The 23,789-nt window shown below is 31.7% G+C and overlaps 1 protein-coding gene across 5 annotated transcripts in view; it reads left to right on the forward strand.

Annotated features, from left to right (window-relative positions):
• Nos (Nitric oxide synthase) overlaps positions 1–23,789 on the forward strand; it is a 203,947-nt gene that overhangs the window by 72,406 nt on the left and 107,752 nt on the right. For all 5 annotated transcript variants that reach the window (XR_013004646.1, XR_013004645.1, XM_076397284.1 and 2 more), the window contains exon 3: positions 13,880–14,042. Coding sequence is in view for 3 of the 5 variants with exons in the window: in XM_076397284.1 (XP_076253399.1) it covers positions 13,880–14,042 (163 nt within the window). In the remaining 2 variants the exon portion in view is untranslated. The remainder of the gene's footprint in view (positions 1–13,879; positions 14,043–23,789) is intronic.

The raw sequence follows: 23,789 nt of genomic DNA on the forward strand, positions 1-23,789 counted from the left end.
GTTTTCCATTCACCGACAGGTTGGATATTTTTAATAATAAATTTCGAGTTTATGTTATCGTTGTGTTACACATTTTCCGTAATACTCATGAATCGAACTGAATAATATTTAGTATGCATATGCGACATTGTTTTGTTTACGTTTTCGGTATTTAAAAAGTTGTACGTGTGTAATGTTTATGCGAATGAATTAACGCATATCGGTTATTATGATTAAAATTTCACTGGAACGAAAACAGAAAACACTAGAACGACTCTAAAAATCTTTGGTTTGATCTGTAAATATTAGGTATTCAAATAAATGTTTCCACTTTGCCAAAAGGATGGCATCAATAAATTACAATATATAGAATTGTCTGTCATACATATTTTTCTGTTTGTGATATTTTCTAATTTTGGAGAAATTATTCAGTATATAAGAAATATTACATAGTCGCTTAAATATTAAAAGTTTTCACTAGCTCCAAAACCTTCGTAAGAATTTATTTATTTTATCTGATTACTTTAACAAATTAATTTATTTAATACACCTATCTAAACAGTTCAAGACTCTATGTAATAGAACTAATAAAGGGTATATACAACAACAACAATAACAACGTGGTTTTTCTCTTGACTGACACTTACATATATCTAACAACTACATAAAACAACTTAAAAGTCTGTCGAAAGTAGTAACATTTCATTATCGGACTTAACACAGATTCCTTTTTTTAACCAAAGAATGTATATTATACTTTAACAAAATCGAATAACAAAAGTGGTTCAAACTAGATGAAATAATTAGATATCCCAACATGCTTATTACAATCTTAATTTAGAAATTAATGTATTACTACTGATATGTTTTACTTGCTTTAATATACACGCTAAGCATGTACGGGATTAATACATCAGTATGTATTTCCCAAATTAGAATGAAGCTAATCTACTTAAGCTAAAAATACACTTATATACCAAACTAGTGAGGTTCAATCTTCTGATTTCTTGTGTGTTGTCCAGTAGCTGTATTGCTTCCAGGTTTCTGTGATTTACTAACCTTGTTTCAGATTTTAGGGCGAAATCTTGGATCACTTCGTGTATCCATTTAATTCTGAGATCATGGTGCAGGTCTTCGTTGGCTACGTAGCGATAAGCATTGGTAATTAATCGTAGAACATTTCTTTGGGTGCGTTGGATTACTAGTTAGTTTGATGTTTTAATGCAACCCCATATTTGCACCCCATAGGTCCAAATAGGCTTTATGATTGACTGATAAACCAATATCTTTGATTTTACATCAAGTTGAGAGTATTTTCCGACTAACCAGTATAGTTGATTGACTTTAAGTCTAATTTTTCTACTTTTTATCTCACATAATGTTTGCAGTTTAATCTACCATCGAGATATATTACGAGGTATTTAGCTGATATTCTGCTTGAGGAATCGGGCATCCATCAAGTGATATAATTAAGTTTTTGTCAATTCACCGCAACGCAAAATTAACATGGACAGATTTGGAGTTATTAAGCTGTATTTTGCAGTCTCTAGTCCATTTGTAGATTTGATTGATCGCTACTTGTACTTGTTCTGTAGCCTTAGACAGAGTTACATCTTTTGCCATTATAACGATGTCGTCACCAAATGTTCCATGTACTGTTTCTTTTGTTGTTGGGATATCAGCAGTATGTCAAACTCCGGCCGAATTGGGTTTAAGTGTTGAGAATGCCCCTTCATGTGAGACTAAATTTTCATTCGAAAAGATATGATTAAAGCAGTCAACAGTAAGTTCACGGTAGCAATTTGCTCATTTTCTTTATTGATCCCAAATGGCATACTCGGTCAAAAGTTTGTGACACATCCAAGAATATTGTAGGGCAGTATTTATTTTCTTCAAATGCCTTTTCAACAACCGCTGTCACTCTGTGCTCCTGGTCCATTATCGAATGGTGATTCCGAAAGCCAAACTGGAAATCTGGTATTTCTATAAATGGTTTAATGCGTTTTAACAGCGGTTTCTCAAATAATGATTAATATCGCAGGTAGCAGCGATATAGGCCTGTAAGATCCAACTTGTTCTACCAGTTTGTCATTTTTTTACTTCATATCTATCTATTTATCATTTAGGGTGCGAACCCACTTACTGACCCACCTACAGTAATAAAGTACAGATCTACTGAACTTTTACATTTCAAAAGGGATCTCATCAAACTAAATACAAATCGAGATCTTGTACGAACTATCATCTGATCACACTCCAATATTGTTAATACTAGGCGCGACAATTCTGAAAAAAAACAAAGAAGCCTAATCTTACTAATAAATTTACTAACTGGGACACGTTTAGACTTATACTGCAGGAATAAATCAGTTTAAACGTAAGACTCAAAACTATAGACTATCTTGAGCTGCAAACCCGAAATATAATTGAACATATTCGACCTCCTGCAAAAGAAACTACCCCAACATCAAGAGAAAAATCAGAATATTAGGTAGAATACCTACATAAAATTAGGGAATTGGTAAAAGAAAGACGAAAAGCTAAAAGGGTGTGGCACAGAACCGGAAATTCTGTAGACAAAACAATATATAATAGAATTAGTAATCAGATGAATCAAAAGATTAAACATTATAAACACAGCTGCTTCGAGAAAAATGTAAGTGAATTAATCCCCGAAGCAGACAAAGATTACTCGCTATGGAAAGCAACTCGGAGATTTAAAAAACCAATTAGAGTACCGCCTATTAAAACTGACCAAAATGAATGGGTTCGACGAACGAAAGCTGAATTATTCGCAGAACACTTAACTAACGTTCTGTTGTAATTTCAACCGAATGAAATAGATCTACAATAGATATAAATCCAGTTTATCAGCCCAGTGTAGCTGTAAATCTGATTTCTCCAAAGGAAGTTACCACAGAAATTGACAAAAGGTCTCCTTAAAAGGGCTCCTGGAATTGATGATATTTCACCTGGGTTATTAAAAGAGCTGCCACGAAAAGCAATAATCATGTTGACATATATATTCAATGCCTGTTTACGACTGAACCATATTCCAGAATATCTTAAGTTTGCTCGAACTTAGGTTGTAAATGACGAATTTTAATGAAGCATTTAAATACATGACCATTTTTCGTAAGAAATATGCAATCTGCAGTCGGTAGTTTCAGAACATTACATTTAACCATACTGACAGAAGTTTACCGTAAGAAAAAAAAAATTATTATTAAGTACCATATCACATTATTGTAAAATGTAAATAAATCATCATAAATATCGTAAATCAGCGCCATTCATAAAAATTATTTATTTTATCCGTGCCATAGAGAACTACCAACCAAATATGTACCAAAATTATGATCACAACACTCTCTTTCCCAAGTGGTATAATTCAAATGAATGAACCGGTGATTTTTTTGTTCAGAAATATTTCACCTCAATGTACTCGCATAACGGAGGGTGCCAGAGAAATGTCTTTTTTTATTCAAACGAAATTTTCCATCACAATTTCCGAATAATCCTTAAATTGCGATTTATTTGTCTGGTTGGAAAAGTGCGAAAGAAATTCAATTTTCTTAAATCGCTTAGGGAATACTGAAACAGAAATATCTGTATTTTATTATATACTCCTTACAAAATCCTTTTAAATTCTACAAATACTGCTATTTATCCTGGTACCAGTACCTGTTGAAAAGAGGTCTACAAAATTGTTCAAACCATTAGTTAGAAACATTACCTAGAGGTAACAAACCGGAAGCGTTGTAAACAAAATTCCATGTTAATGTGGCAACATTACGGGGTGATGACGTCATAAATATTGATGACGTGCAGTAGATGTTTTGTTGAAAAGACTATACCTACAGTTTAAAGCAGCTGTGAACTCAATCTCTGACGTAAAAACGTCGCAACGTTGCAGCACTTTAGCTATTTATTTATTTCATACCTTCAAATATTATAATGTTGGTATTGCTTACTGCAATATTAATCTTAATGGGCTAATGACTGATGGTCTATGATCATAGTAGACTCTGCCGCAAATAGTAAAATATCACATTCATCCAATTCGTATGATAGCCATTATTTATCTTTCTGGATCTGTCCCTTTTTATATAACCATTTTTCAACTATTAAGTCAACAATTCCTAATTCATCTCCAAGTAAGGCTTCATATTGCATGTTTTCCTGACTCTCAAGAGATTTCCTTGTCACTGAGGTGGGGATTAGCGCCTATAATTCATTGAAACCAAACCTGATCTCTGAAATATGATTGAACAACATAACTATTAGCTTTAACAAATATTTGATGGGCTATTGAGTCAAAGTTCTTGAAATCAAACAGAAAATGTAATGTAAAGTCCTTCCTATTAAACAGCCAATGCACGTCATAGATGGCGTCGAATATACTGCCAAATGCAGTTGGTAAAAATATAAAATTCTTTTTAAACCCATTTTACCCTAGTTAAGAAGACGCAAAATGACGTCGAATGAGTCCGAACACCTAATAGAATCAGTCTGTAATATTATATTTTTCTTGGTACTGGTAGACATTGTTGTCAAATGTCTATAACATTCCTAAAAGCATTAGTGAGAATATTAATTGCGGGTTACAAACCGGCAACATTGCACGTCATAAATATTGATGACCTGCAATAGCTATTTTGTTAAATAGACTTTACCTACAGTCTTTCCAAGATAGCAGTGAACTCACGTCATCTCAATCTATGACGTCAAAGCGTCGCAACGTTGCCGCAATTTAGCTGCAAACAGTCACAATTATTTAGAGGTTATAATTATTTTCTTATATTTACACTGGAGGCTTAATCGACCTAATTAATAATTGTACATCTACGTAAATCTAACTGTGGTTTACATAATGATTTGCATAATATTGAATGCCCGATTTCTTAAGATAAAGTTTTTAAGAAATAAATTTTTGAGAGAAATATGTCAATATGATATTTCACGACATATTTCAAGTTTATTATAGTATTATTCGTATCATTAAATAAGAGTTTCGCATTCAAATACGATAAAGTGTGGCATTAATTATCAAATCAACAATTAACTCTACAAATCTGTTAATCCTAATTAAACCTCAACAGCGTTTATTTTGATAAATTTATTTGGCTTCTGGACATTCATGGGAAAATTTCCGACGCATTTACAACAACTGACGTATAACATCACGACGCGTTACGACCTGTAAAATATCGTCGGCGCTTTACATTCGGGGAAACCGGAATAACTGCGCCACCAAAAGGGCGAGCTCAAAATTAGGGTCTAACCGGCGTGCGGATTATCTTCACTTTTCATATCATTTCTTGCTGGTTTACGTAAATTATTTAGTCAGTTTTAGCCGTCCGGGATATATTTACGGTCTTGCAGTTCCTACTATTTCGACGATTTTTATTTATGCATAATTGTTTATGTACTATTATATTTATTTCTCTATTTCTCTATAATTTATGTCTTTTTCAATAAATGGTTATAGTTATATAATTGATATATAATTGTTATAAACGTATAATTGTTCGTTATCCACATATACTGATTTATCTTTTATAGATGTAACACGGAAAAAATGTTTCATTTTTGCCAAAACAAGTAATTAATATCCTTCTAATTACAATATTTTTTGAGTGTGTTTAACACAGTTTATTGTATTAAGAAATACAAGTATGAGATGTTATCTTACTAAGGTAGTTTGAATGAATTCGGTATTATTTATCAGTGTTGAACTGTCTGTGTTCTGTCTGCCTGTACTCAAAGACCATCAGAATCGAAAGAAGCTGTAATTAAACACATATATTTCATTTCAGTTTGGAAAGGCTGTCCATTAACTTGCTCTAAAAAGGCATGTTATATATATATATATATATATATATATATTAATCTAGACAAATCAATCTATATTCTAACGTGAATAAGAATCAATTGTACTTTAGATGCATATTTTAAAACTAAAGTAACAAAACTGTATCTGCAAATATTATTTTTTTCCTTTTTGGAACGAATGTCGAATTTTTCCAGCTATGATTAAGACTGTTCAGTTTATACTTTAGGGAAATAGTGCACTGAATTTTAAGCTTGTTTAGGTTATTTGTTTGCTGATGCTTTGCCATAATAAACTATATACTTACAGTCTTGGAAACGTTAAACCCCATAAAGAACAACAAACTTATACTCTATATCCCAATATATTTTACATATCTCTGCGGTTTTGAATAGAAAAACTCATATATTTCTGTCAAAACAGTTTATACAACACACATATGAGCTGGTCGATGTTTTTTATATTAATTTTTATATCTGCTACAGTTATTTTATGTGTCTTCAGTTCAATATTCAGCCTATCCAATATCCCTATGTGCGCTTAATCCTTTAAAACTACGCAACGGATTTTGATGCGGTATTTTTTCAATAGATAGAGTGATTCAAGAGGAAGGTTTATATGTATAATACATGCATAATATACTAAGGCAACATTGCTAATTTTAGAGGTTTCTAACGTGATGTCGTAAATTAACCTATTTTTTTAGGCTTATTTAGCAATTAGCAAAAACGCTGCCTAACCCTACGAGTTAGATCAAATTAATGTACTACAGTATTGTACACCATAAAAAAGTCTACAAAAAAGTCCGCGATGGTATATGTTTATCTTTTAGAGATAACCCACATTAACCATTTTTATTGTTTACTTTTTACGTGAGAAAATGGCTTATTTACGAAGCTATTTTAAGCAATACGGCATTAATCCTTATCCAATTAAGTACCTTAAATACAGTGTGCAATTAATATAGATCAATATGGTTCCTTACAGCATGTAAATTAAACAAATATTTTCGGAGATATTACAAATTTAAAATTTGCGTTTAAAAATGTGTAATGTAATAAAAATTGTATGAATTTAGATATTCCAAAGATAGCAGGAAATCTTCATAGTAAGTATAGGGGAAGAGGAATTATTTTACTCCAAATTTAATGCGTGCAGGCCAAGGGCAGTAATGAATGAACCAAAAATACTGAATCGATTTTAATCATGTTTTCATTGAGTGACATAGGCATATATATTTTATGCCCGTGCGAAGCCGGGGCGGGTCGCTAGTTGAATAATATTAGTTTTTAATTTTTTATGAATAAATTACGAATAAACTGCAACCAATATGTCCAGTATAATAATAAATAATCATATTCTATATATTCAATATAGAATTCTATATAGTCAATATTTTATAGCTTTATACGAAAACTATATTATATATAGTTTTTGTAATATTGATTGAGAATATACTACACGATAAGATTTAGATAATTTCAATTGCTGTAAGAATATTAAATTTAATCCTTGAAATTATTACTATATAAACTGGTGTATAGAGAGAAAACCTCAGAAGATTAGAAGATTGAAAAGGAATCATTTGTATGCCCTGCAAGTTTGCCTATCTGTATTGATATCATCTATGTCTCGAAACTAATACTTGATTTTTATATTTTAGTTTATATTTTTTATTAGCCGAATTAACTTCTTACTTATTTCAATCCAAAGATACTTGTCTGGTAAAGAAAAAGTTAAAACAATAAAACCATTTATAAAAATACAGCGTTCAATTCTAGCAGACCTAAATAAATAAGAACATATTGTCTTATACCGTCTCGTATTATACTATAAAGGTCTTAATTAAGTTATTTTCTCTATGTAAAATGTTTATCAACACGTATTTTATCAATATCAATTTATTTTATCAATTCACAAACTAATGATCCGACAGCTATAAAATTTATACACGCATCTTTTGAGGGCGAGGGCTAACTAAAAAACATATGGATTTAATTCTAGTAGCGCCATCTATGTGTCAGGCCGGGGACTTTTCAATTTATTTCTTGAATATCGCTAATCAAAATACTTATAAGCACCTAAAGTTAAGCAAATAACGCATACAAATTATTTACGATAAAATTAATTTACAACATACAAATTAACCTCTAAATTTTGGAGCAAACTTTCAACTGTTAGGATATGCTTCAATTGATTTATTACATATTACAACTGTTACTAAATTTGAGCAAATTGAAGCTGTTTGAAACTATACTATATTTCTTTTAGAGCAATTCTGTTGACATAACACGTCGAATACTATTGAGATTGTCGTGTGCGAAAGAGTGAGGTTCGGTGCAACGTCAGAGTACATTGGCCTAATAAAGTTTCCCAAAGCAAATAGTTTTAGAGTGGAATGTAATGCATTGTTTGCGAACTTCTGTTTCCGTAGTTTTAAAATGGCCAATTTTCCCCACGGACCGTTTAACGTTTAAAATGCCATGTCAGAGTGTCGCACGGGAGTAGTTCGAATGTTTTAACTGTCCAGAATAACGCCGCCTTGCCATTATTGGAACAGTTTGCGGTTTTCGATGAAATGCGATTTTAGTAAAGATATGGTTAAAGTTGGATTATTAATATTGAATTAGGCTCTTACATACGCCGATTTTGTTACTGTTCCAATGGTAACACTTTTTACTATTATTTACGTTAACTAGATATTACATTAGATATGCTTAGTGTAGTGCTTAATCTTAATTTACATATTGATTTATTCTTACTATTCTATTATACTTGTATTAATACACAACCAAGGCGAGTACGGGATTAATACATCAGTAGGTATTTCCCAAACTGAAATAAAACTAATCTATTGATTTGATCCGCTTCAATCATTTGACTTCCTGCGTGTAGTCCAGTAGCTTTATTCCTTCTACAATTGCTGTGATTTAGCAACTTTATTTCATATTTTAATGCGCAATCTTGGATTACATCATGTATCCATTTGATTTCGAGGTCGTCGTGCAGCTCTTCGTTGGTTACATAGCAATAAGCATTTGTAATTAATCATTGAACTGCGGGTGCGTTGGATAACTAGTAGGTACTAGAGGTCTTAGTATTGCTCTCCATATTTGCTCCCCGTAAGTCCAAATTAGCTTTACGATTGATTATGACGTGACACAAAGATATAATATATACGGCATTGTCATACTTAACATTAACAGATATGTGTATTGAGAAATATTAACAAAAATTATCAGTTCATACTAAAACATGAACAAAATCATTAATTTCAAAACAATAGTAAACATTAATTTAAAATTTAAATATACTGATTTCGTGTAATATAGTTCAAGCCTGTTTAGCTGGACATAATATGTACAGTGCATAGTACGTATAGTATCACTTCTCAATTCGAAATTTCAGTATGTTTAGTTGTTTTGTTACGAGACGTCATTGGAATGTATACAAAAATATATATAAATCATACATAGAAAAAGTTCCAAGAACAAATTCAGATGGATAAGGAGATAATTCAAAGGATCATAGTTCGGGTCAATATTAAGAGCTTGATCGTCACTACTAAATTTTCACGCTAAATACAGGGCAATCGATTTCCTATGCTTACACATTTATCATTTGAATAGTCAGTCTTTAAGTATTCTATGTAGTTCAGGATGACTATAGAGTATATCTTTTAGCAGCGTGACTAGTAAGCCTAGTGACTTTAATAACATTTTGATTCAGCTTGTTTTAATTGTTTATTACTATAATATATATATATATATATATATATATATATATATATATATATATATATATATATATATATATATATATATATATATATTAACTAATATATATATATATTAACTTTATTCCACTTGTAAACATCAGCCTTCTTTTTTGCTCTTGATTAAATGTATTAATTGAGTTAGACATATTTGGTACTATTTTGGTACCAGTCGATCTGTGTTTTGTCCACTGTCTTCTGCGTCTGTATTATGAAATTTAAAAATAATAAACATTTCCGTACTTTTTTTGTACAAATCTTATTTTGACAGTAATGAACACAACAAAAAAAAGAATTATACAATTTGGAGCAATGGTTCTGAAGATATGCGCATACATACATTTGGGAGATTCATTTTTACTTATATAGTTGTATTTCTAAACTTTGGTTTCAATTTAACAGTAACATTAAAAAGATCTTATTTAATAATGTTCTAGGTACGTAAATTAATATACATAAATATTTTTCTTCCATGTATTAATATCTTTTTATAGTTGCTACTTTTGAAACAACTTCTTGTTTCTTATATAACAGCATGAAATCTCATACTAGACTTTTTAGGTCAAAAACTTGCCAGAAAGAGGTATAAAAACTAAAGGGAATAAACGAAAAGAACTGCTTTGACTGGCGATTTCAAAAGATCCCCTTAGATATTTGATCCCGGCCAATATAAAATCCCGAATACCATTAATAAAATATTAACAACAAAATGTTTTATACCTAAACTATGTGTTTCTTTTTTCTGCAAATCGTGTGGAATGTTTTATGTAGTTCGTGGATACTTTCAAACTATGGTCCCTAATCAGATGTCACATTGAAGGACTTTTGAATCTAACATATATGGTGTTACTTTTACATACACAAGAATCATTTTATTAAAACAAAATTTATCTATTGAAAAATAATGGATTTCTTCTTTACTAGACCTAACATAAAGAATATTTAAATTCAAACCTTTTTATTTGAACATAATTACTGCATACGTCAAGAAGTTCATGTCTATTTCTTGTTTAAACATGAACCAATATATTTTTATATATAAATGAAAAGAATCGCTGAAATTCCAACTGAAAAATCCACGCTACTTCCTTGACTTCCTTGCCAAATTGTTCGATTTACTTGACAAGGGATTTTTAGATTACAATCTTCCATTATTTGTTTTTTCTCTCTCCATCTCGGATGGGATTTCGGATTGAATTCAGGTATTTGCTGGAAGATAACCAGGAAAAAATATGGGTTATGTTGTTTTGTTTCATATTATCATTGTTGTTTATCCACCAAAAAAAAAAAAAGAAAATATAAAATTGAGTTTCAATTATCACATGCCTTCGTGATGAGTTAAAATATATTTTATCGCAAAAGGTTTTTTGTCAATAAAAAGAAATAAATGATTTATCCATTACTTCCTACGATTATTAATCAAAATATGATCGTTATAAGAGCAAATAAACTATTACAACAGAATTCTTAACATTACTCACTAAACAATAAAATACGTAAGCTCATTTAAAGTAAAATTAAATAATATATAAACCGGCTTGGTTGGCGCAGTGGTAAAGGCGACAGGCCGGTCCATCTAATGTTGCGATAGTCGAGGGTTCCAATCCTGCTGGGGCATGGTAGTACATTTATGTTTGTAAGTGTTTAATATTTGTGATTGTCCTAGGCAAGAGTGTAAAATCCGAAAAGGAAAATTATCCCAGTCACACCAGTAACCAGGCTGCGTAAGACCGGATGTCTTCTGGGGTGATTTCTAAGTTGGTCACTCGCCAGTCGATAGGCTTAATACCGAGAACCGTGGTTCGGAACCCACGTTAAATTGTAGGTCCAGTCCAGATAAACCCTCGTTGGTAAAAAGGAGACTTTAATAAATCAAAAAGTCTAAGTTTAACAATATTAGAATAAATCTCCAATTTTAATAGCAACATATCAATTCAATATAGAACGCTATTATAGTAGTTTTTATTTAGTTTTTAGGTAACATATAATTGTTACCGAAAATATTCTAAAAACAGTTATCAAAACCAAGCCAATAAGAAATAAAACGATTAGTAAGCAGAATTCATACCGTTTAGATTAGTCCAACCAAGTTAAACCTACGTATATATTTTTAATATTCCAAAGCCAATTAAACGACTGATGAAGAGCCGCGTTCCTATCCGAGAAAAATCGCCATTTTAATTTGTACCCTGGAAAATTGTTTCCCACTCTAAATTCCAAATTGATTATTTCAGGATTTTATTTATTTACATATCACATAATAAACCGTATTTCAGGTACAGACCCCGAAATTTTTATTCATCGAGTTATTTAGGAACCTATCTTTTTTTAACATTATTATTTAATTAGTTTAATTATGTATACAATATATTTATGTCATATTATGAATAAACACAATTTTTTGCTGCTCATATCACGTAGATGCCGGACATGGAGTCTGAAAATTCGATGAATGAATTAGTCACGCCGAAAGAGCTAACCAAAGTTAATAAAACTGATATTAACCCCAGAAAATCACCAGGCTACGATTTAATAACGGGAGAATTACTGCAAAAACTACCAATAAAGGGAATTATAAAACTCACCAACTTGATCAATATAGCATTTATATTAAAACATGTCCCAGGCATTTGGAAGATGGCGGAAATTATAATGATTCTAAAACCTGGGAAGTCACCAAACGAAATAAAAACCTATAGACGTAAATCACTGCTGCCAGTAATATTTAAGGATTTTGAAAAACTCTTGTTGAAAGAATAAAACCGATCATAGAGAAAAAAACCTAATACCAGCACACCACTTTGGGTTTATTAACAAGCATTCAACAATTGACCAGGTCCACAGAATAATAGATGTTATTGAAAAAGCCTACGAAAGTAAAAAAGTATGCTCAGCTATATTCTTAGATGTAGCACAAATCTTCGATAAGATTTGGCAATGAAGGCCTGTTCATAAACTACAGAAAATGCTACCAAAACAACACACCGAACTATTAAAATCGTACATTACAACCAGAATGTTTAGAGTCAAACAAGAAGAAGCTTACTCTATATTAAAAGAAGCTAGAGCAAGTGTACCACAAGAAAGTTTACTGGGGCTTATGCTTTATCTACTACACACACTTGTGATATACCACAAAAGGAAAATATTACAATGGCTACATTTGCTGATAATACTGCGATTATAGCTGTCGGAGACAATGGTGAAGAAGCCTCGCGAAAATTACAGCAGGCAAGTGACAATATACAGAAGAAGAACAGACCGTACAAGCACCAATAACATTAAATAATACTATTATTCCATATAGCAACAACGTTAAATATCTCGGAATGAATCTCGATGCAAAACTTCGCTGGAAGGAACATATAAAAAAGAAAAGAAAAGAACTGGAATTGAATTATAGGAAAATGTACTGGCTAATTGGAAGAAAATCCCAATTATCAGTACATAATAAATTGCTATTAAATAAGCAAAAACCTATATGGACATACGGAATTCAATTATGGGGATGTTCTGCAAAGAGTAACACAAATAAAATACAAATTTTTCAGAACAAAGTCCTTAAGATACATCGAGACCTTAAGATACTCACAATCAGTCAAAAAATCAAGAGAATTGCAACGTAGCATGAGGAAAGACTCCATTCCCATGAGAATATTGAAGTATTACAGTTTTTGGATACCACCAGAATAGGACACAGACTCAAAAGAATCAAACCACCTGATTTTGTGTAGTGTTGTGTAGTGAGGTGCATATAATAAAAAATACTGCAGCAACATGTATAAACATTATTTCAACAGAGACTGAGATAGGGCCGATGGATCCTCCTAGTTATATACCTAGATTTAAGTTATCATAAAGACAAACTGTAGGTTACACGGAAATGACTAGTAACGATGTAATAATTAAATAATGAAAAATAATAATAAACCGTATTTCAGGTACATACTTTGAAGTTTTTATTCGTCGAGTTATTTACGAACCTATCTTTTTATAATATTCTTATTTAATTCATTTAATTATGTGTACAATATATTTATGTTATATTATAAAAAGATACGATTTTTTGCGGCTCGTATCACGTAGACACCATAGAACGGAAGCGAACCACCTAAACTTGGAAACAGTTTATAAACGTATAACGAACGGAGAAATTATCCGTTTATCTGTCTTCCGGAGACCCTGAATGGGGACTCCACGCATTTCGCGCCATTCCACTCGCATGGAAAACGAGCATTTAAGTTTGAGAACGTAGCTATTGGACTCACGGTCTCTATTGTTGTCTGTTCCAGGTATCAAAGTCCCGCTCACTTATCTCGATGGGAAGAAGTTCAGAAGGAAGTGGCGGCAACCGGCACTTATCAGCTCACCGAGACCGAGCTCATTTACGGCGCGAAATTGGGCTGGAGGAACGCGAGCAGGTGTATCGGCAGAATTCAATGGTCCAAATTACAGGTAGGCGTTTATTCACCTTTTTTTATTATTGTTGTTGGTGGTGTTTGATATCCGGTTACTATTATAAGAAACGGAAAGTGAATTTAAGAAAAACACGCGAACATTTTTTTGTTATTGCATAGGAGGTATTCAGTAATAGTTTCCTAACTAAATAAAATATTTTCTATTATATCAATCGGCTTTATACCGATTTATATTTATTTTTTTATAATATTTTACCTTCCATCTTGATGAAAATGGGGAAATTCCAATAAAATGGAATAGGCTCAAAATTAAGCAACCGGGAATAGTCGTCCGTAGATCAACAGGTCTTAAAAAGTCCCCGGCCTACCGTAGTAAAACACATTTTTTGGCAATTTTTTTTTATTCAACATAATTCCCTTCAAGGGTGATACAAAATACGCCTCAGTTTCGATGATTACCTCTTCATTCGACGAAAATTTCTTCCCAGCGAGCATTCCCTTGAGATCTGAGAACACAAAATAGTCGCTGGTGGCCAGATATCGAGAACACGGTGGATTAGAAAACAATTCGAAGCCCAATTCATGGAATTTTGTCATCGTTTTCACTGACTTGTGACACGGTGCATTGTCTGGGTAAAGCAGTACTATATTTTTCTTCAAATGCGACCGTCTTTCGGCGATTTCGTCCTTTCGGCGATTTCGTCCTTCAAACCGTTCAATAACGCTATGTAATAGTCTCTGTTGATGGTCCTTCCTTTTTCAAGGTAGTCAATGAAAATTATTCCACGCACATCCCAAAACACAGACGCCATAATCTTGCCAGCCAACTGTTGAGTTTTCCCACCCTTTGAAGCCAGTTCATCGTTATGAAAATTGCATGGGATTTCTGAACGCCCAATAAGTAACATTTCCAAATACTCAATTTATAAAGTTGTAGCACCTGGTGTAATTATTTCTTTCATTCTGGCTAGTTCTTTTTATCTAAAGGTCTTCAAATGTGATACATTCTTTGAAAGTATTTGTGTCTTGAATTTCGAGTTGTAGTACTTTATTTGTATTTTTTAAGTTATAATGGAATATGTCTCTTTTGTGATAATTTCTTATATGGCCTCAGAACTATTTTTAATACCAAATACGGTTTCATTAAATCGAAGATTGCAGATAGCAGAAGTTGAGGATTCTCTTTCAAAATATTCTTAAACCATAGAACCTTTAGCTGAATGCATCACTCTACTGAAATAGTTTGTAAAAAGATTTATATTCCTTACCTGTTGATAAAATTAATCTTAACTAAAAAGTGTGGTAACCATCATAATTTTCTTGCATTTTTTGATAGCAAAGAACATAAATTGTTGAATATTAAAAAAGATTTTTCTTAGAAGAAAATTTATATATTAGAAATATTTAGTATGAATATTGAATACAGTTCTTTACGGTTAATATTTTTTACAAAATTTAACTGCTACTGTAACTGCTACTGTAAAAACTTCTGCAAATATTTTCGAATCGATTCAATTTCTCAAAACCTTTCGAATCTAAATTTTGTTTTCATGATTTTAGGACAATCAAAAGCTCAAAATCAAAAAGTCATTCAAAAAAAATATTACCTATTATTGCAAACATTGTAACTATTATAATAGTCAAAAGTATTTTATTATTTATCATTCACAATTTTTACCTTTTTACCCCATTACATTAACAATCTTGAAAAATATCGTTTCAAAATACTGCTAGATTAATAAACAATATGTTGTTACTTACAAGGAAACTACCAAAAAAATTATAACATAAATCTATATAAGCCTAAGTTCGGCATATTTTTCTCAAGTTCGCAGCTAGAACGACAGCCAGAATGTTAAAAATTAGTCGAATGAAAGTACACGACCGAAACAGTCGGTGGTAAATGGTAATAAAATCAGTCGGACTGAAACATTCACTAGTAAAAAATGGTAAAATCAGTCAAACCGAAAAGAACGACTGAAACAGTCGATAGTAACAAGTAGTCAATTACTAAATAGTCGACAGTCAATTTAAGTCGAAAGTTCTCAATACTAGCTAAAGCTCTATTCAACTCGAAAGATTTTTTTTAAAGGTTTCCTATTCTTAAATCGATCTGACATCATAATTATTTTAAGGCCTTGCTGTCTTATTACATCTTGATATTAAAACTTTATAATTTGTTTCAAAATTTTATGAAAGTTAATTAATCTAGGTCTGTTAACTATAAAATTTTGTAAATAAACACAAGTTAATAATGGGCATTACCCACTAGAGTAAAAGTGTATTAATCATTACATTTTTTTTTAAGTTTGTTTATTCTCTTTGCTGCGAACATACATATAGTCCTTTCAATCAAACAATCAATGCACGCTAAAAATGTAAAATTCGTTAGCTCGATTATTCCTTCTCACTTTATCCCAGCTAAAGAAAAATAGAACTCTAACTTAGATGCCTAACAATGCTGCCACATGTCTGTACATTTTTTAAAACATCAGTGATAATAAATAAAGGTTGTAAACCAGTAAACGTGGTAAACCAAAATTCTAAGTTGATATGGCAACATGGTGACGTGCTGATGTCATACATATTGATGACGTGCATTGGCTGTTTTAATAGACGGAATATATATTATATACCGTATACATTATGTATAACAGCACTTCGTAGACTTATTATTGTTACTGATTTAAAAGGAGAACGTATATTTTAGCCATAAAGAAAACACCAATCCATCAATGTCTTCCCAACACTCTTCCTACTATCTTCATGTTAAACGATTTTAATGTAAAAGAATTTTCCTTAAACTTTTACTAAATTATTTAAAAGTACTGGCAATAACGAATCCAACAAGAAATAATTATTTAATTCGGTGTCAAAAAAGCAAAACTAAAAGCACCTTTTCCATTCTTTTCATAATTTTTCATCAATTCTATTATTTAAAACATGTTTTTGGACGTATTGGATTTGACTAACTGCAATATTTGGTCTGTAGTTATTTTCTTACGAAATATGACATACATTAATTTCAAAATAATCTTAATCTAAATTTATAGAAAAAATTTAAATAATAACGTTTAAGATTATTTCTAATACAACATCATCATATGTCATGTTAACAAAGTTATTTAGATAACTAACATTACGTTAAACAAAAAGCAAAACACATTAGAACCAAAATAAAAGAACTATACTAGGTAATCAAAAAATTCAAATCAACTAATCATGCAACGCTGTCAAAACAATATTCTTCGATTGATTACCAATGTCTATCACTACGTAACCAACGAAGAACTGCACCAGAATGACCTGGAAATCAAATGGATTTGCGAAGTTATCCAAGATTTCGCCTTGAAACACGAAAGAACACGAAGACAGCGCGCAGTATGTCAGGAGATCGAAGCGAACCAAACCATACGAACTTATATACAATGTATACCTTTAGTTTAAACTATAGATATAAGTTATTATAATTTTATAATTGAGGAATACATATTGATGAATTTTCTCGCACTCGTGTTGCTTGTGAATTAATCCAAGTACAAATGAAAAGTACTACTAAATTAACGTATAATTAAGATTGTACTAAGCGTATCTAATAAAGATGTTATATAAAAAAATCAATAACTACTATTTTTTAACAAGAATACATCACTGCTCTCTTATATTGTCGAGATATCAAATTTCTTAAAATTTTAATTGGATTCCTTAACATTTATATTATAAATCAGAAACCGATGTTTGCGGAAATCGAAATAATGGAATAATTCTTCTTATTTTTGATTCCTTTAGTCCTATGATAAAAATCGAATTGAAGTAAAAAATTAAACTTCCCGCAAATGCGATTTACTCGGTGTAATTTCGGACGTTTTCAACGCACTAGAAGAATGTTTTGTTCACACTTCGACGAAATAACACATAGTGAAAAGTGAAGTCTACTACTGAGACTTCAACATGTAGTTAGTTACAAAGGTACTCCATACGATTTAATACACAGTAACGCCATCTGTTGTTATTCCTTTAAAATTAATTTATAGGCCTGATAAATAGAATAAGTAAATAAAAAATACACTTACGTACTTAAAAAATATATTTGCTTAACCTACAAAAACAATTGATTAATTAACTTAAAAAATATTAATGATGACCTTTTTCCTTTCTCATATTTCTCATATATTTGTTCAACTTTAGCAAATTTAAAAAACAAATTACGTTACATAAAACCATTAAAATACCTAACGAAAAAAAATATTTCTAGTCTAGTAGATTTTTAAGGAAAACCCAATATTTAAATTACTAAATAACACAGCCGAAATCAAAGAACCACACGGTAAAAAGCCAAAGACGCGACCCCAAAAAACAACACGTAAATATTTCAGATATAGAGCGTTTTATATAGACGGTAAACACGGTAAAAAAAACTTTCGAAGCGATGAAGAAAATCGCGTCGGCCTTGATTAACTTTTCTTACTTAATTAAATAAATGTTCCTCATTTATACGCGAAATTGAAATGAGGCCAACGTTTCAGCGTACTCGACATTGTTTACATTTAAATTGTAGCTGAAGGCGGTGTATTTTTCATTTGTCGGCATTGTTTCAACGGTGAGACACTTTTGAAAACCAAAAGTAAACAAGTATTGTTTGGATGAAGAAAAGGCTTTTAGGGGCTCGGTGACAGAAAGGAGCAATAATGAACATATTGTTGGCATAGGATAAATTTGTTGTTCTATTTTATACTGTTGATGTTTTAACTTTTAGCTATAAAATACTACAAAAGCGTCGAATATCGATATTGATTATAACTAGTGTTACAAAACGACTGTCAACTGTGAGTAATTAACTTTTTTTACTGTCGTCTGTTTTACTCGACTACTTTCAATCGAGTCTAGTCGACTGTAGTCTATCCAATAGTGAACTTACGTCATCTAAATTTATAATCTCAAAACGTTACAATGTTGCCGCTTCAACTTTGAGATTTTGTATATTTTCACTTTGACAACAAAATTCTAATGTAAATGAAGTAATAAAACTAGAGCAATATTATCAAATATAATTTACTTTAACATTATAGTGCATCTCATGCATCTATTATTATCGAAGGAATTCAACGACAATTAATTATACAACCACAATAATTTGTAGGTTAAAGATGTTTTATTATATTTACATTAAACTTTTTTCCGCACCATCTAAGAAACAATGTTCTAGAATGTTTCTATTTACTAGTATCTACTGAAGGCCTAATCTACCTAATTGGCAATTCTATATCTAAGTAATGTATCTTAGGTTCATTACAAAGCATATTTAGCTTTTTACATTTAGTTCTTGTTTCCTTCCTTTTCCAGTCGTTTTCATTTACCATATCAGCAAAATAGTATTCATTCTCTCCTCATTTTTACCCAACAATTGAAATAATTAATACCAAAGACATTTAATACTTTCTGCCATTATGGATACGATAGCATAATATATATATATATATATATATATTTGTCTTAATAAACTACTGCTATTTTATCTATTGTCTTAACTAGCGTTGGGAACTATCGACTGAAAATAGTCGAAACAGTCGATAGTCCCACAACAGTCGATAGTCAAAAAAATAGCAACTGAAAATAGTAATTACTATTTTCAGTCAAATGCACGGTTCGACTGTCTTTTTCCATTCGTGATGTCAGACGAAGATGTGCGAATTCTTGTCTGTATAAAATGCGAGAAAAGGACGGAGATAAATGCTTGGAGCAGTTAATTTTAAATGTCTATATTATCGAATGGTAGTATAAGCGAGACAGAGATGTATATATATTCACGTGATAATATAAAATGTATAAAAAAATATATAAATGTATAAAGTAAATAAAAATTAAAAAATAATATAATTTTAAAGGTAGTAGGATTATGTTTATACTGAATGTTCTGTGGATGTGTAAAAAGGAATGGAATAATAACACCACAAATGTTTTATCGTGTTTTAATATATTATTTGCTATTTTTAAACAACATAGCATAATAAATATAAATAGTAAAATATAACTTAAATAAAACCTAAGAACTAATGATTTTCAATAACCAAAACTACTAAATAAAATGTAAACGTGTTATACCTATATATAACTAATCATTGAAAAATCTAATCCATGATGAACCTAAAAATGATCGTACAATAACTACCACACCCTTTTTAAATAAAAGTTTTATTTATTTTTTGAACAGAAATATTTTTAAATTACTGTGAATATTATTATGTTCAACTTTTCTCCCGTGAGGCGGTTTCTTCAATCGTTAATTATTTGCCCAGATTTTGAAAAATCTCGTTCCCAGGGGACAGATGTTGCAGGTATAAAGGAATGTATATATAGTATAGAGGTTTTCTAAACGCCCAATAAATGGAATTTCTGTGGGTTTCTTTTATTAACCTTATAATTAAAGACATCGTTGGGATATCTTTCACCAGATAACTCGGTGGTTATTATTTCAATCGATTTTAAAAGATGAACACATTCCGTTAAGTTAGTCCATTCGTTAGCAAATAAAAACCGTGGTGCTCTTCTTAACAGCCAACAAAATATGAAGTTTTCCTATCAGAAAATGTATTTATTACAAATATTTAATATACTTTATTCACCTCTTTATCGTTAATATTTTTAAAAGAAATTTAACAACTGCTACTGTAAAAAACTCTTCAAATCTTTTGGATCTATGCAATTTCTGAAACCCTTGGAACCTAATTTTAGTTTTCAAGATTTTAGGAAAAAAGTTTCGACAAACAAGAGGCTTGGAAAAAAATCGTGAAAGTTTATCAAAAAAGTATTACCTATTATGCCAGTCAAAAGTATCTTAGTATTTACCATTTACAATTTAATTTTTTTGCTCTCGAAAACTAGCGTTCCAAAATGCTGCTTTATTAATTTACAATATATAGTTATTCACAAGCAAACTACAAAAAAAACATAAAACCACATATATTACATATAAATCTATATAAGCATAAATTCGGCGCTTTACTTTCAAGGTCGCGGCTAAGACGGAAGACCAGAACGTTAAAAATCAGAAAATGAACTAGTAGAACCGAAAATAGTAATTAGAAGTAAACGACTGAAACAGTCGATAGTAAACAGTAATAAAATCAGTCGTACCGAAAATAGCGACTGAAAACAGTCAACTGAAAACAGTTACTAGTAAAAACAGTCGAACCAAGAATACCAAGAAAATAGCGACTGAAATAATCGATAGTAAAAAGTAGTCAATAACTGAATAGTCGATAGTCGATTTCAGTCCATACCATAAACATTAAGTGCTTCCATGTATTTTAATCGGCTATATCTTTCCAAAAATTATGGAGAGCACTTTAAATATAAAAATGTAATAATATTGTGTAATGTCTTCGAAGAAAGAAATAACCGTATGGGGGAAATTGTCCACATTTTTATAGAAAAATCAATTTACGTATTACGGTTCCAAGTACCATTTCCGACAACGTATTGTGTTGGTTTAAGATCGAGCAAAACCTATAAAAGTCTATTTATGATACTCAAAATCTAAAGTCGTGTAGAACTATTTTTACGTTGACTTATAGGGTAACGCTAGACCGTGACCAGCCCAATATTTGATTTTGGCAAAATGCGGTCAGCACGTCATATATAATCGAATTTAAACGGGTGACTTGGTCAGATAACACTTGGTTGACTGAAAAAATAATTCGATCTTCTTCAAGCGGAAAAACGGACCAACACGGAACATTGGCATTGTAGCGATAAATTAAAAATTATACATAAACATATATAATTATTAATTTAGAATTGATTATTAGAAACTTCTTATATGCTGGTTTTACCTTTAACGGTTTCATGAATTTTGATCAGTTTTTCGATTTAAAAAGGCATGTGTTGTGTAAAACTGATACAACATACGTGAGTGATTCGAATATTATAGAGACAAATACTCTGACACGTTTATTTACTATTGAAAAAATTCACAAAAATGTACAATTTTATTAGGTATTTCCCCTCACTCAGACAGCCATGTGTACACGAACCTCTCTACGTCGTTATTGGTGTTCTTTCAGTAGTCCAAACAAGTGGTAGTTACACGGTAATAAATCCGGACTATAGGGGGGTGTTCCAGTAACTCCCACCCTAATTTCGATATTGTATCGAGAGTGAGACGCCCGTTATCCTGGAGAAGAATCGCACTTCGGAATGCTCCTCCGTTTCGAGCTATAAACAGGTTTTGCGTGTGTTTTCAGAAGGTTAGAGTAGTATGCAGAATTAATGGTACGTTGGGTGCACACTAAATCGACGTACAGCACGCCCGTCGGTCCCAGAACCCCATATACAGAACCTCCCCCGCGTACCTGGTTATCTTCGCTTTGACTGCCCCCCTTCCTCCTTCTTTCTCCACTCTTTAGACGACATGGTGCTTTCGGGAGTGTTATAGTGTACCCATGTCTCGTCTGAAATGAAGATTCGCGTTAAAAACCGCCCCCCACCGCCTTGTAGAGCGTCAACCGGCGGCAACCAACTTTCAACCGCGTAAATTATTGTCCGACTTTCAACAGTTTAGAGAGCCATCGCGCCGTTATTTTGCGATATTGAAGGTGTTCGTAGATGATAGGATCAATACTGATGCCGAGTTCAGCCTAAATGTCTCGGACATTCATCCTACGGTCCTCCACAATGAGTTGTTCTACGGATGGATGCTGGTTCGCGGTCGACGACCATGCGGCTCATTCTTGACGGTTTCGCGACCATCCTTGAATGCTTTGGTCCATTTAAAAACGACAGACAGACTCAGGCACTCATTACCGAGCTGGTCTCGCAAACGCAGAAAAATTTCCGTCTATTTAACGCCTTCTCGCACTAAAAAAAAGGAATTCGGCGTTCATTCATGGTCGTAGCACGCGCGTGAAACATGCGCTCTCGACGAAAACTATGCCACACTGTTCTAGGGACCCAGCTATTTATAATATTAATTTAACTACTATTAACTACTACTTTGAAGTCGGTGCCGAACCCAAACAGCTATATTAGATTTGTTTTGCTTGTAATTTAATATTTTGTATATTTCACAAAGATATATCATTTTTATATTCTTTGGGCTCAGCACGGACTTCTAAAGAAACCATAGAAACAGTTTCCTGCAATATTTCTACGAAGTCTTATATGCTACAGTTAGTGCTTAAAAAGCCAACTGAATGGTTTTGAACTGAACTACTTTCAATTTTCCGTCACATCAGTTCAAGAATAACACTATACACAAATATCTGATTATTTTAGATAAAAATTATGTGAAAACTTTGTACAGGCTTTTGAAATTTGAGGTATACCCTCCATTTAGCCCTCCTCCCCCCAACAGAACCTGATTTGTTTTCAACCACATCGGAAGTGCACTCTTTCGAATATAAAAATAATTTTGAAAATCGGCCCACAATTGACGGAGAAATCGGCGAATATACATTAAAAAAATGTATACAACCGATCATAGCACCTCCTTCTTTTTCGACGTCGGTTAAAAAAAAGAAGAACTGTCGAATTTAAGTGAAAAATATACTCAAAAAATTGCACGGCATTAACGCGGAATGACATGAAATTCAAATTTATCAGAAGTAATCTCAGTAACCTAAGACAGTCCGGAAATTGATTCAAAATTTACTCTATATATGAAAAAAATTAAACGTATATACAAAAACTGGAAAACCCCAATAAGCCTAATAAACAGCAAAAAATGATGTAAAAAGAGAAATCAATGTGCCTATTAACAAAAAATAGGAAACCTGTATAGGATATA

This window comes from Rhynchophorus ferrugineus, unplaced genomic scaffold (genome assembly GCF_030347505.1).
Source record: "Rhynchophorus ferrugineus isolate W39M unplaced genomic scaffold, kcgeb_rfMv2 rfM2, whole genome shotgun sequence".
In the NCBI taxonomy this organism is placed as follows: domain Eukaryota; kingdom Metazoa; phylum Arthropoda; class Insecta; order Coleoptera; family Curculionidae; genus Rhynchophorus; species Rhynchophorus ferrugineus.